This window comes from Halichoerus grypus, chromosome 10 (assembly GCF_964656455.1).
Source record: "Halichoerus grypus chromosome 10, mHalGry1.hap1.1, whole genome shotgun sequence".
Classification (NCBI taxonomy): domain Eukaryota; kingdom Metazoa; phylum Chordata; class Mammalia; order Carnivora; family Phocidae; genus Halichoerus; species Halichoerus grypus.
The window spans coordinates 22,688,698-22,701,058 of NC_135721.1; the positions used below are offsets into that span (position 1 = coordinate 22,688,698).

Sequence of the window (12,361 nt, forward strand, 5' to 3'; positions counted from 1 at the left end):
GTTTAAGACCTTCTCTGTGAAAAGCAAGTATGTAAGCCTGGAGTAAAGAATCAATGGGTAATAGTGGGGAGATATATTTAGAAAGTAGAATGAGAACAAGCGTTTACTAAGCATCAATTACATCCCAGGCACCTGGCCAAGGGCTACGATGAGACCAAAATGAAAAGGTTCCTGTAGAAGAATTTACAGCTTAGAACAGTAGATTTAACGGAATAGTGTAACATAACCTCTGCCACGGTAGTCACACCTTTCTTTTTTAGTTTAAGTGGTCTCTTCCTCTGTCTATATAGTTATTTAACATAGCAGAAACTGTGGGCATTACAATTGCTGCTGCAAAGTTCACTTCTGATTCTCTGTCCTCCTACTATTGACGCCTGTCTTTATCAAGTATCTGCTAGTGCGTGTGTGCAAGGCGTCCTGCTTGGTGCTGTGAGGTAGAAGTGAGTTAGGGAAGACCTGAAGTCCCAGCCCCGCAGGGCCTCTCCATCTAACCGGAGGGAAGGTAAATGGCTCGAATACAAGCCTGGCTTTGATAAGCGTCCACGGGGAAGGGGCTAAATTAGGAGGCCAGAAGAGATCTGGGAGGGTGGTGGCGTTCTGCCAGGACCGGGCCCGGAGGGTCCGCAAGCCCAGGTAGGTTCAGGGGTTCCGCACGCAGCCGGCGCGCGGAAGCTGGAGCGCTCGAGCTGGAACTGGGGTCGCGGCGCGCGCAACCTCGGGCAGACCCCGCCCCCCGGCGGCGGCTCTGTGCGCTGATTGGCCCGCGCGAGCGTCGCTCCCGGTTGGCGGGAGGTCTCTTGAGTGGGTAGTGGCCCTGTGGAGCGAGTGGTGAGCAACCGCCTGAGGCCTCGGAGCGTTCGGGTGCGGCTGTCCGGCGGCCTGGCGCCCGCTCCCCATACCCAGGTTTTCGCAGGTATCTTCCTCTCGCGCCCCGGCTTCGGGCCTCGCCGGCCACCCTCCAGTTGCAGCTGCGCCTGGTCCTTCCATACCTCTCGCAGCGGGCCCCGCCGCCCACCGTGTGTGAGGATGGGGCGGCGTCACGGCCCCTTTCCTACACGCTTCCGCCCGTGAGTGGCTCCCTCGCCGCGACGGGAGCAAGCCCTCCCAGCGTCCGGGGCCTGGGCTCGGGAGAGGGGCGGGGGTTGTCGAGGTCGGAGTCGGCGGCGGGGGGAAGCGGCGAAGCGCGGTGGTGTTGGCGAGCCGGCGCAGCCCCCTCCGTCGCTCTGTGGGGGCTTCGCGGGCGCGGCGCCCTCGCGCCTTAGCCCGCGGGGCGGACTGTGGACCAGGGACCACGGAGGGACGACGCGCTCCCACGTGCCGGGCGGTGACCTCCGGCCGCGGGCCTGGACGGCTTGTCGCTGGCGGGCTCCCCTCGCGCGCCGGCCAGAGGAGAGGCCGGGGGGTTGGGGGGGCACGGCCCCGGCCCGCCGTTATCCTCCGGGCGGGCCAGTGGTATTTTGAGTGAGTCCGCCCCTTCTCCTTGGGTCCCCTTCATCACGTCTTCGTCCCCAGGCGCGACGGCACCAGAGTCGCGGATCTGAGCTGCTGCATGTCAGTGCTCTGCCCTGAGCCCTTCTCCCACAGTTTCCCGGTGCCCTTTCCTTACATGTCCAGCACGGCTGCAGGCCAGCTAGCTTCAATTTTTAGAAAAGAAACTTGTGAAGTAATTGAACACTTAAAGACCGAAAAACCCATGCTATGTTAAAATTGAGATCCTGCCTGTTAACAAATTTTATTCTCTAGCAAAAGCACATTTTAAAATACCTATGATCTCTGTTACCAATAAAATTTTAACATTTAAATTATATTTATTAGTGGAGATGAAATGTGGCTGTCTGTCATATCTGACTCTTCTTTCCTTGAAAGATACCCTTACCTGTAAAAAAGATACAATAATAGTGCTGCTGTATTTCGAGTTTTTGTGAAGGATTCAGCACTGTGCTAGGCATTATGCATATAGTTCCTTTGCTCGTTAACCCTACTAAATATGTATTATTAACAATATCTAATAATTAATTTTTATTGGATACTAATATGTACCAGGTTCTAAGAAAACCGGTGTTTCTATTATCTTAATATCATTAGTGAGGAAATGGGTGTTCCCAGGAGTTGAATAGCCTAAGGTCACATAGCTAGACAGAATCAGGTCTTAATAAGGGTCTGTTCTCCAGTATTTTAACATATACTCTCAACTGGCTCCTCCTTCCTTTCTGCCTTCAGGCAAACTTAAGAATCCTGTCTTTAAAAAGAAAAACAAATTCTCCGTTGACTGTTGTCCCTTCCAGCTGCTTTTCATTTTCTTCCTTCTCATGATTGCCACATTTAGAAAAAGGAGGGCGTGTGTTCACACCTCCTGCACTTCCTTTTGTAACACTCCTTTTGTAATCACTCCTATAATTCTATTCAATCTAGTTTCCATTTATTCCCACCACTTCATCGAAGGGTCTTGGTTTATTCACTAATGGGTTGGATTTCTTATCAGATATGAACTTCTTATTGAAACAGCCATGCTGTGTAATTTTACTAGTACTGTAGCACCTAGCACTCGGCCGAGTCTGAAAGTATTCTATAACCATTAGATGATAAATTAAATTAGAAAAAATATTTAAAACATCAAAATAATGGAGATTTGATAATAGCCCCAGCAAAGCTTCCAGCAATTTTGCCAGAATATTTTTCCTCAATTTGCTGTATTGTTTTTTAACAATTTAAATTTTGTGGTTATGATAAAGAAAAATGTTACAGTCATTTCAATAAGGATTATTTTTAAGAATTATTTTATTTTAGCAAAAAGGTGATAGGCCCATCTTTCTTCCCTAAAGCAATGGCTTATTTAACCACTAGGTCACAATGTAATGTGCACATTTACAATGCAAATGCTAGACTTAAATTTTTATAAAGCGAAAGCTCATAAGCTGGCTTTGTTTCCCTGGCAAGATGACAGTGAATAAAATATTACTTACCATGTGTCAAGTGTTTTACACATGACTTCATTTAATTTTTAGAACCGTGTTTTAGTGGTTAAAGTATATGGGACTTTGGTGTCAAACAGCCCCAGATTCAAGTCCTAGCTTTATCACTCACTAATTATGTGTCCGTGGGCAAATTTCTTCTTCCCTGAGCCTCAAATTTCTCATCTAGAAAATAAGGATAAAATAATGCCCATATAGAAATGTTCTGAGGATTAAGTGAGAAAATGCATGTAAAACTTTTAGCACATTGTCTGGCACATATTAAGTGCTTAGTGTGAGACTGTAATTATAGGGAAGTTAAGGTTTCCCTGCCTGCCCTGAATTGCCTTTGGATATTGCTATTAGATTTTTCATATAGGCACACCAGTCCCCAAATACTACTTCTGTTGTATGATTCTGTGAACTACCACCCCTAACACTCTTTATATTACCCCCAAATCCTACTTCTATTGTATGATTCTGTGAACCAGCACCCCTAACACTCTTATATTACCCCCAGAGAAAAGAAATTATTTCAGTTGCTTATAGATTAGCTGTGGTCTATTAAAAAAAAAAAAAAAATCCCAGACATCCTATTCAAGTGTGAATTCTGGTATGATTTTTTTTCATGTTGGTGGAGTCTGTGTAAAAACTCATTAAATGGTTTTGCCATATGAGCATAGTTTCTCCTAGCTCCCCCTTCTTCCTGTCTCTTACCTTTTTCTGAAATGGCTCATATTTTTAAAAAAGATTTTATTTATTTATTTGAGAGAGCACATGAGAGAGAGCACAAGTGAGGGGGTGGCAGAGGGAGAGGGAGAAGCAGGCTCCCCGCTGAGCAAGGAGCCTGACACAGCCTGATTCCAGGACCCTGGGATCATGACTTGAGCCAAAGGCAGACACTTAACTGACTGAGCCACCCAGATGCCCCCTGAAATGGCTCATATTTTTATTTGCCTTGCATTCTTTTCCTCTTGCTTGCCATGAGAACTCTATTCTCTCAGTATTTCTAAATAAAGAGCAAAATTTAAAACTATCTCAAGGTGGAATTTGACCAAGAATGTACCATTGATAGCTTCTCTCCTTAGGCTCCTCCATAACTTTCCTGCCAGTGTTTGCTGATTAACTTCAATGAATCTCTATTTGGGGAATTTCACAGTTCTTTATTTCCTCAAATTTTATTTGAAGTATCCCAACACAAACATAAGGGTTTAGTGGAATAGTGTAAAGCTATACTGTGAACATACTTATTCGGTTGACAGTATTTGCATTCTATTTCACAATATATCCATGGTTGTCCTAATATAATAACACTATTTTAAGTTATTTACTTAACATTGAGTAAAACTTACCTCCTGGGAGATATGCCATAGTTATTCTATATTCTGGTACATTACACCCCCAAGCCTGCCTAGCCCCTTCACCCCAGTTTGAAAAGCCTGACTAATTTTTTCCATCTAGTTGCAAGGCTGCTCTTACTTAAAAAAAAAAAAAAAAAAAATGCTGATGAGACCTCCAGCCGTCTCCCAGATGAGGTGGGTAGGAAAGAGCAGAAAGTTCTTAGGCAAGTCTCAAGGTTCAATTTATCACCCATTCCTTTTTCTTTGGAGTTTGTAGCACCCCCAACCCCAACTCCATAATTGCCTTCAATTTGGTTGGACCTTAGGATCTAAGAAGAAAGATGAGGTGAGGGGAGAAAAGTGAAACAGAGGGAGAAGAAGCAATTATAGAATCAATTGAATATAATTTCCTCTGCCTAGTTCTTCACTATCTAGCCCTCTGCTGTCTAATATGTAGCTACTAGCTATATGTGGCTGTTGAGCAGTTAAAATGTGGATGGTGCAACTGAAGAGTTTTTACTTTTATTTACTTTAAGTACTGAAGGAGTGTAAAATATTTTTTACTTACACACTATTGTTTTGGTAGGACTACATTTCACTCTGACTGTTGGAAATTTAGCAACTAAATTGAGATATACTGTAAGTGTAAATACACACACCAGATTTCAAAGACTTAGTCTGAAAAATAAAGTATGTAAAATATCTCATTTTTATATTGATTACATGTTAAAATGATATTTTAGATATACTAGATTACATAAAATATATTACTAAAATTCAGGTCATTTTTTATTTGTACTTCTGTAATGCAGCTTTAAAAATATAAAACTACATATGTGACTCACATTATATTGGACATTGCTGATCTAGCCCTACTATATCCAATCTTACTTTCCATTCCTTCCTTCAGCAGGGAAGTTTCTGTGGGTCAGGAAGGAGAATCTGTACCTAACTCCTTGAACACCAAGGGAGGCATGGCCGCCTGGGTCACTGTGAGTTATGGATTTAGAGGTTCTCATTAGGGTCTTAGAGTAGTTTCCTACTTTGCCTATGCTTACCTCCATTTCCTATCCTATAAATACTTTGACCACAAAAGTAATACTAACTGTAGTAATTATGTGAACTGATTACCACCAAACATAGTAGTGGTTATGCATATTGTTAAATATTGATGAATTAACTTTGTTTCTAATTTTATTGGATTATAACACTGTACATTCATGTACACTTATAATCAGTCACTCAAATAATTAAAAATTAGAGTGAAAAATTTATGAGACTCCCTCAATGTTTTTAACTTTTCAGTAAATACCAGTAAATGCTTGTTGAATAAGTGAATTGTGTAACATATCAAGGAATTAACCAGTAAGAAAATATTTTGTGTGTGGGGGGGGACTGTTTTCAATATAAGACTTGGTATGATAATAATTTAGTTCTGGAAATAGTTTGCCTTGTTCTATAAAAAATTTGAAGTGGCATATAATAACCATATGACAAAATTATGTCAATAGAAGCAGAATTTTAAAATACTAGGAAAAAATACCACAAATAGATTATAGACTCAGCATAGTTCCTATAATTAACTTCCAAATTTGGTTTTGGGATCCCTAGTCATCAAAGCAAAATGGTATACAGGATCTTATTATTGGGAAGAGGAGGTATATCAGTTACCCAAAGAAAGCATAGCATTTCTTAGCACTGAATTCTAAAAGCAATTTCTTCTGTGGGTCACTATCACAAATAACATTTTAGTAGCAAGTTCAGTAACATTTTATGTGAATGCATCTGGTAATGTCATCTGATTAGTTGTTTTTATATAGAAATGAACACGAGTGTGGTAAATAATTATATGTTTTATTTTTACAGGAATCTTGGGAAACCAAAATGAGACATAATCAGCTGTGTTGTGAGACACCACCTACTGTCACTGTTCATGTAAAATCAGGGTCAAATAGATCACATCAGCCTAAAAAACCCATTAATCTGAAGCGTCCTATTTTTAAAGATAATTGGCCAGCATCTGAAAAAAATGCACATAATAGCAACAAGTCTAAACGCCCCAAAGGACCCTGTCTAGTTATACAGCGTCAGGAAATGACTGCTTTCTTTAAATTATTTGGTAGGTTTAAAATATTTTAATAGCAGTAATTCTAAAGTACTTAAAAATGAGAGAATCTAAAGATCTACTTTATTGTTTTCATAATAATCAAAGAGGATGTTGTTATTTTCTATGTCAGATTTTCTGTCTCAGAAAATTTGTTTTTGTTTTACTTAGGTTGTTTTTGTTTTAATGTTGGGTTTTTTATTTTGGATTGCTTTTGGTTTAGAAATTCAGACTCATCTAGCTTCTGGACTACTTAAATCCAAGTGTCAAATGTGAATTCTGGGCAATTCAAGTTCATATCATGAGTTTTGGGTGACCTAAGTAAAATAACTACATAAAGTCTCAGATGAGCCAATTGACCCGGTTTGACTAGGCCTGAGGTGTTTCCCAGGATTTTCAGTGCTAAAACTGAGCAAAGTGGGAAGATTGGTCAACCTCGATAAGTTTCAGTATTACATATGGGGGATATATTTTTTTAATATTTTATTTTTATTTAAGTAATTTCTTCACCCAACGTGGGGCTCGAACTCATACCCTGAGATCAAGAGTTGCATGCTCTTCCAACTGAGCCAGCCAGGCACTTCACATAGGGGGGAATATTGTTAAAAATTATGTTTTATCATCATGCTCATATAATGAAATTGGGTTTAAATTTATTCAGATCACAAGACAATGCTACTTTGCTGACAAAGTTCTTAAAAAAGAAACTTCTTTATATTACTTCTATTAGCCAAGAAAGGGAAGATTCTTTTTTTTTTTTAAGGTAAGGTAGTAAGGTAGACAGATTAAAGAGTAGGATAGATGAATCTGGTAAATATCTGTAGGAATGAATCAAGTAGATACCATAGTCTGTTAGATCCAGGTGACAGGCAGAAGTGTCCCGTGTATAAGAGAGTTGGGGACAAGAGTGTTTGCCCTACTCAGAAGACAAAAATCTTAAGAAAGAGAGAGAGAGGGAGGGAGGGAGAAAAAAGGAGGGCAAGCTGGTTAAGATTTAAAGAAAAGCAAAAAAGAAGATGAGATGAATAAAAAATGTAAGTAATGTAAGTAGAAAAATGTTGAACTACCAGGATGTTCCCTGTCAGGATCTAGAATGCTGTTAATATAAGTTTCCCTTTCTCTTTAAGACTAGTGCAAAACTATTACGCACAAATGTTTTTATTATTCGTAACTGATCATGAGAAGTAAGAGAAAATACCTGGCTCTACCATAAGTAATTTAAGAAATAGTTGGGTGCCTGGCTGGCTCAGTCAGTAGAGCATGCGACTCACTCTTGATCTTGGGGTTGCGAGTTAGAGCCCCATATTGGGTGTAGAGTTGACTTTAACAAAAATGGAATTAAGGCAGAAATTAATTAGTCTAAGAAAATGAGTACTTACTGTCTACGGCCATACCACCCTGAACGCGCCCGATCTCGTCTGATCTCGGAAGCTAAGCAGGGTCGGGCCTGGTTAGTACTTGGATGGGAAAAAATGAGTACTTACTCTTGGAACTTTCCATATATTTGACTATATTGATATTTCTAGGATGTAAAAATTAGTATAAAGAAGTTATGTTTTGTTTGTTATTTAACTTAAAATGAAGGGGGGAATGGGAAAAAGCAGATTTTCTCAGAGTATATTCTGACAACTACTCATATATTTGGGGATTATATATTTTAGCCTTTTAAAATTGAGTAAGTGTTTTTGACCTACTTTTTGCATATTTTTAAAAGTATTTTTGTGGATCTTTTGTCATAATACTGTTTTTCCAAAATTAAATATTAATTATAAATAGCTAATAAATTATGAATCTTTATTTAGACATTTTCATTGGTATTTGGATAATAGATAATTGGACAGAGATAAATAGGAGATGAAAAGAAGAATTCAAAACTAAAAATACCCTGGGATCTAACAGGAGAAAGTAGTAGAAAGAGTAAAACATATTTAGAAAACAAGTAATATTCATTAAGTCATTATTTACTAAAGACTGAGTTATCCTTTATCAGATTCCATTTCCACCAGTAAAGATTGATTTTGGAAAGTAATAAAGAGCTGTTCTAGAGTTACCCAAGACATCTTTCTCAAAGAACTATTGGGATAGTCAAGAAACCAAACACTTCTAACACTTGCGCTCCAGTCTGAGCAAATCAGATGGGAAACCCAAAGTAAAGCAGTAGCTTTTTGTACAGTGCTTGCAATGGTAAATATACCAAAGAAATGCAGACTACATTTTAGATAACACTGGTCCAGCCATTTTTGTTTGCTTTCTAAGCATCATTTATAATCCTCTATCTAGAAGTTAATTCTTCAAAAGGAAACATTCTGTTTTTAAAAGACAAGTCATAGCTATCTTTTGTTGTAGATGACGATTTAATTCAAGATTTCTTGTGGATGGACTGCTGCTGTAAAATTGCAGACAAGGTAAATTTGGTAACAGTGTAATCAGTAACTGCATTATTATGTTACTAGACCATCAGAACTTTAAAAAACCTTATAAGAATTTTCAATCATATTAATTAAGGTTAGGAAAAGAACTAGCCTGCATTGCTTCTTCAAAGTGAAATCCTTACACATTAATTTTTGAAATTAGCATACGTCAGAGATTCACTTTATACTTGAGGAATTGTAGAATATTATTGATTAGATTTAAATGGCCTTAAGTCCATATTTGTTTGATTGAAAGCAAGAATCAGTATAGACTTAATGTTTTGATCAGAATTATTACCTTTTATCAGGCTGTGGAGAAAGAATATTCTGAATATTCTGACATTCATTCCACTAAGGAAGTCTGTTATACATTTTAATATTTTGTAGGTAACTTAGATAAACAAATCCCAATAATTTTGTAGAGTAAAATTAGTTTATTATGTTCTTTATTTAAGAATCAGTGTTTCATAAAAGATCATCATGGTGCTTACATACTAGGGACCATGATATTTCTATACTCTTTAGATTTAGCTGAACAGTTATGATTTTAGCTTTGTAAATGTCATCTTAGACCAGGTAGATATATCAGAAAATTCAGCAAGACTTCACATCACACTTAATTTTAATGTGCCAACCAATGGGAAAGGGATGAATGGAAGACTAGTTTATGATTAAATACTTGTTAATATTGATATGAACTTTTTTATTTCAAGCTTAAGGTAACAAAGATAAAGTTAGAGTTTGGTTTTTTTAATTTCTAATTTTGGAAATTTAATTCTGGAAAATTTCAAATATATATACCTTGAGGTAGAGAAAATAGAACAAAGACCCTCCATGTGCCTATCATGTAGCTACTATAATCATCAACTCATGGCTCTGCTTGTTTCTTCTAATCCTTCTTCCCCAAACTAGATTATTTTGAAGCAAATCTCAGACATCCTAATACTTTATCCATAAATTTTTCAAGATGATGTATTTCTAAAAGATGAAATCTTTTTAAACATATTCACAAAGTCACTAATATTTTAAAAAATTAACAGTAATGCCTTCATATAAAATATCTATGTAGATAGGTGCATGTGGAGTTATAGTTTTCAACTTGTAAGTGCATTACAGTAATTAAAATTGCTGGACAGCAGGGGGCAGTGTTTTTAAAGTAACTAACCAGCATACCATATCTTAACACTATTTCAAGAGTTCTCTACTGAAAGTTACCTTGAAAACTTGGAGTCACCTTTGTAGTCAGTCCTATGAAGAATAGGATAAATAGGCATTTTATGAGAGGGAATCTAATACATCAGTACTATAAGTTGTTTTTAATTTGGACAGATAGGACCTGGCATAGTGTCCTAATACCAGGCTAGATACTTCTTTCTAATAACACATTTAAAACACTGTTTTCCAATGAAAATAGTCATATAGTCTAATTTCTGGTTAGAAGTTATTTTTAAAAGGTTATTTTAAAAAGTAAGTATATGAAATTGCTAAGCGAGTAGATCCCAAGTGTTCTTAACAAAAAGGAAAGAAAAAGATAATATGTGAGATGATGGATGTGTTGATTAACTCTATTTTGGTATTCATTTCACAATGTACATCAAATCATCACATTGTAAACTTTAAATATATACAACTTTGTCAGTTATACCTCAATTTAAAAATTCGATCAGTAATGCCACCCTGACTGATTATTCAGTCAGTCAGTCAATAAATAAAAAGTGAGTATGGATGTCTGCAATTAAGGAGTCAGGAAAAAATTTTTGTATAGATACATGCATCAAGCCAATGTGGCAACATGCTAACAATTGGTGAATCTATGTGAAGGATGTATGGTTATTTGTTTTATTATTATTTCAACTTCTCTATGGATTTGAAATTTAAGGTAGAAAAAAATTGGATTTTGGTTCAAAATATATTGGCAATAATAAAATTTATTTTATTATTTATCTTAATCATGATAAATGGTTCAGAACTATTTCTCACCATTCACATGGATTACAGGAAGCCAAAAAGTAAGGACCCAAATAAATAGGTAATTCTGTAATAAAGATAAGTAATGCTTTATTGTTTTTAGCTTATTATTCATCTCAAAGATAACTATTTTAAAGCTGTTTTACTTATGAAAGCAAAACATTAATATTAACTTTTACTTTTTTCCCTATAGTATCTTTTGGCTATGACCTTTGTTTATTTCAAGAGAGCTAAATTTACTATAAATGAGCATACCAGGATAAATTTCTTTATTGCTCTGTAAGTATGCTTTCTACTAAGTGATTTTTGTGGTTCTTATTTGTAATATACATGATACCTTATTTAAAACAGGCTATTTCAGGGCACCTGGCTGGCTTGGTTGGTAGAGCATGCGACTCTTGATCTCTGGGTTGTCCTAAGTTTGGGTACCACATTGGGCATAGAGCCTACTTAAAGAAATAAGTAAATAAAGTTAACATTGTAACTCATAAAAAAATAAAACAGAGGCTTTTTAAAACCTGATATATATCTTTGAATAGGCCTTTATAGATAGAAGATATACTTTTTTACTTTAATAGGATATTTTTATGTTCTTTTCACTGATCTTATCCTGCTCTATGCCGAAGATTTGTTATTAAGTATCCCACTTAAGTTTGTATTATACATTTTACATTTTTCAGAGTGCTCCATATGAATTATCCCAAATTCTCCTCTTTTGGACTTAGATATGTTTTAAAAGCCAAAATATTCTCAATATTCTCATTGAAATTTCCAGTAAATTTATAGTTAAAATCATCATCATTGGGCGCCTGGGTGGCTCAGTTGGTTAAGCGACTGCCTTCGACTCAGGTCATGATCCTGGAGTCCTGGGATCGAGTCCCACATCGGGCTCCCTGCTCAGCAGGGAGTCTGCTTCTCCCTCTGACCTTACCCCCTCTCGTGTTCTCTCTCTCATTCTCTCTCTCATTCTCTCTCTCTCGCTCTCGCTCTCAAATAAATAAATAAAATCTTAAAAAAAAATCATCATCATTGCCCTTTTACATTAAACAGCTTGTGAAAACGCTGTAGACAAACTAATTGTAGATTTATGTCTATGACATAGAAGTTATTCATATCTGATACCTTTAGTAATGACTTAACTGTTTTACTTAACACACTGAACTTTAACCAAGGAATATAGTTTGTTTTCCAGTTCTTCCATTGACTTTGTATTAGACAGTTCATAACTGGCCTTGTGATCTATTAAATGGTTTTAATAACATGGCTTTCTGGATAGGTCAGAATTCTACTAGAAACAGTGTAGTTTAAGAAAATCTATCTCAATCTCAAAACGTTTTCTACCCACTACCTAGATATAATACTGCAGTTGGAAATGTGTGAATATAATTTTAAGGACTTAACTAGGGAACTACATATAAAAATACTTAAGGTGAATAGCACAACTGTTAGCACTGATGAGTAAGTTTTAACTCAAAGTCTTTAATTCAGACTCAAAGTGTGATTCAAGGAATAGGACTAGAAGAAACTGATCTCTTCTTGTGTTCAGAAGACATATTTCCCCATGCATGAGGAAAAATGAACTCTATA

The 12,361-nt window shown here is 37.1% G+C and overlaps 1 protein-coding gene across 1 annotated transcript in view; it reads left to right on the forward strand.

The window, feature by feature from the left end:
• Window positions 1–307: 307 nt before the first annotated feature.
• Window positions 308–12,361, forward strand: part of SPDYA (speedy/RINGO cell cycle regulator family member A) — a 34,052-nt gene continuing 21,998 nt past the window's right edge. The window contains exons 1-4 of the mRNA XM_078056128.1: window positions 308–913; window positions 6,158–6,410; window positions 8,742–8,800; window positions 10,968–11,053. Of these exons, the coding sequence (XP_077912254.1) occupies window positions 6,176–6,410; window positions 8,742–8,800; window positions 10,968–11,053 (380 nt within the window). The 5' untranslated portion in view covers window positions 308–913; window positions 6,158–6,175. The remainder of the gene's footprint in view (window positions 914–6,157; window positions 6,411–8,741; window positions 8,801–10,967; window positions 11,054–12,361) is intronic.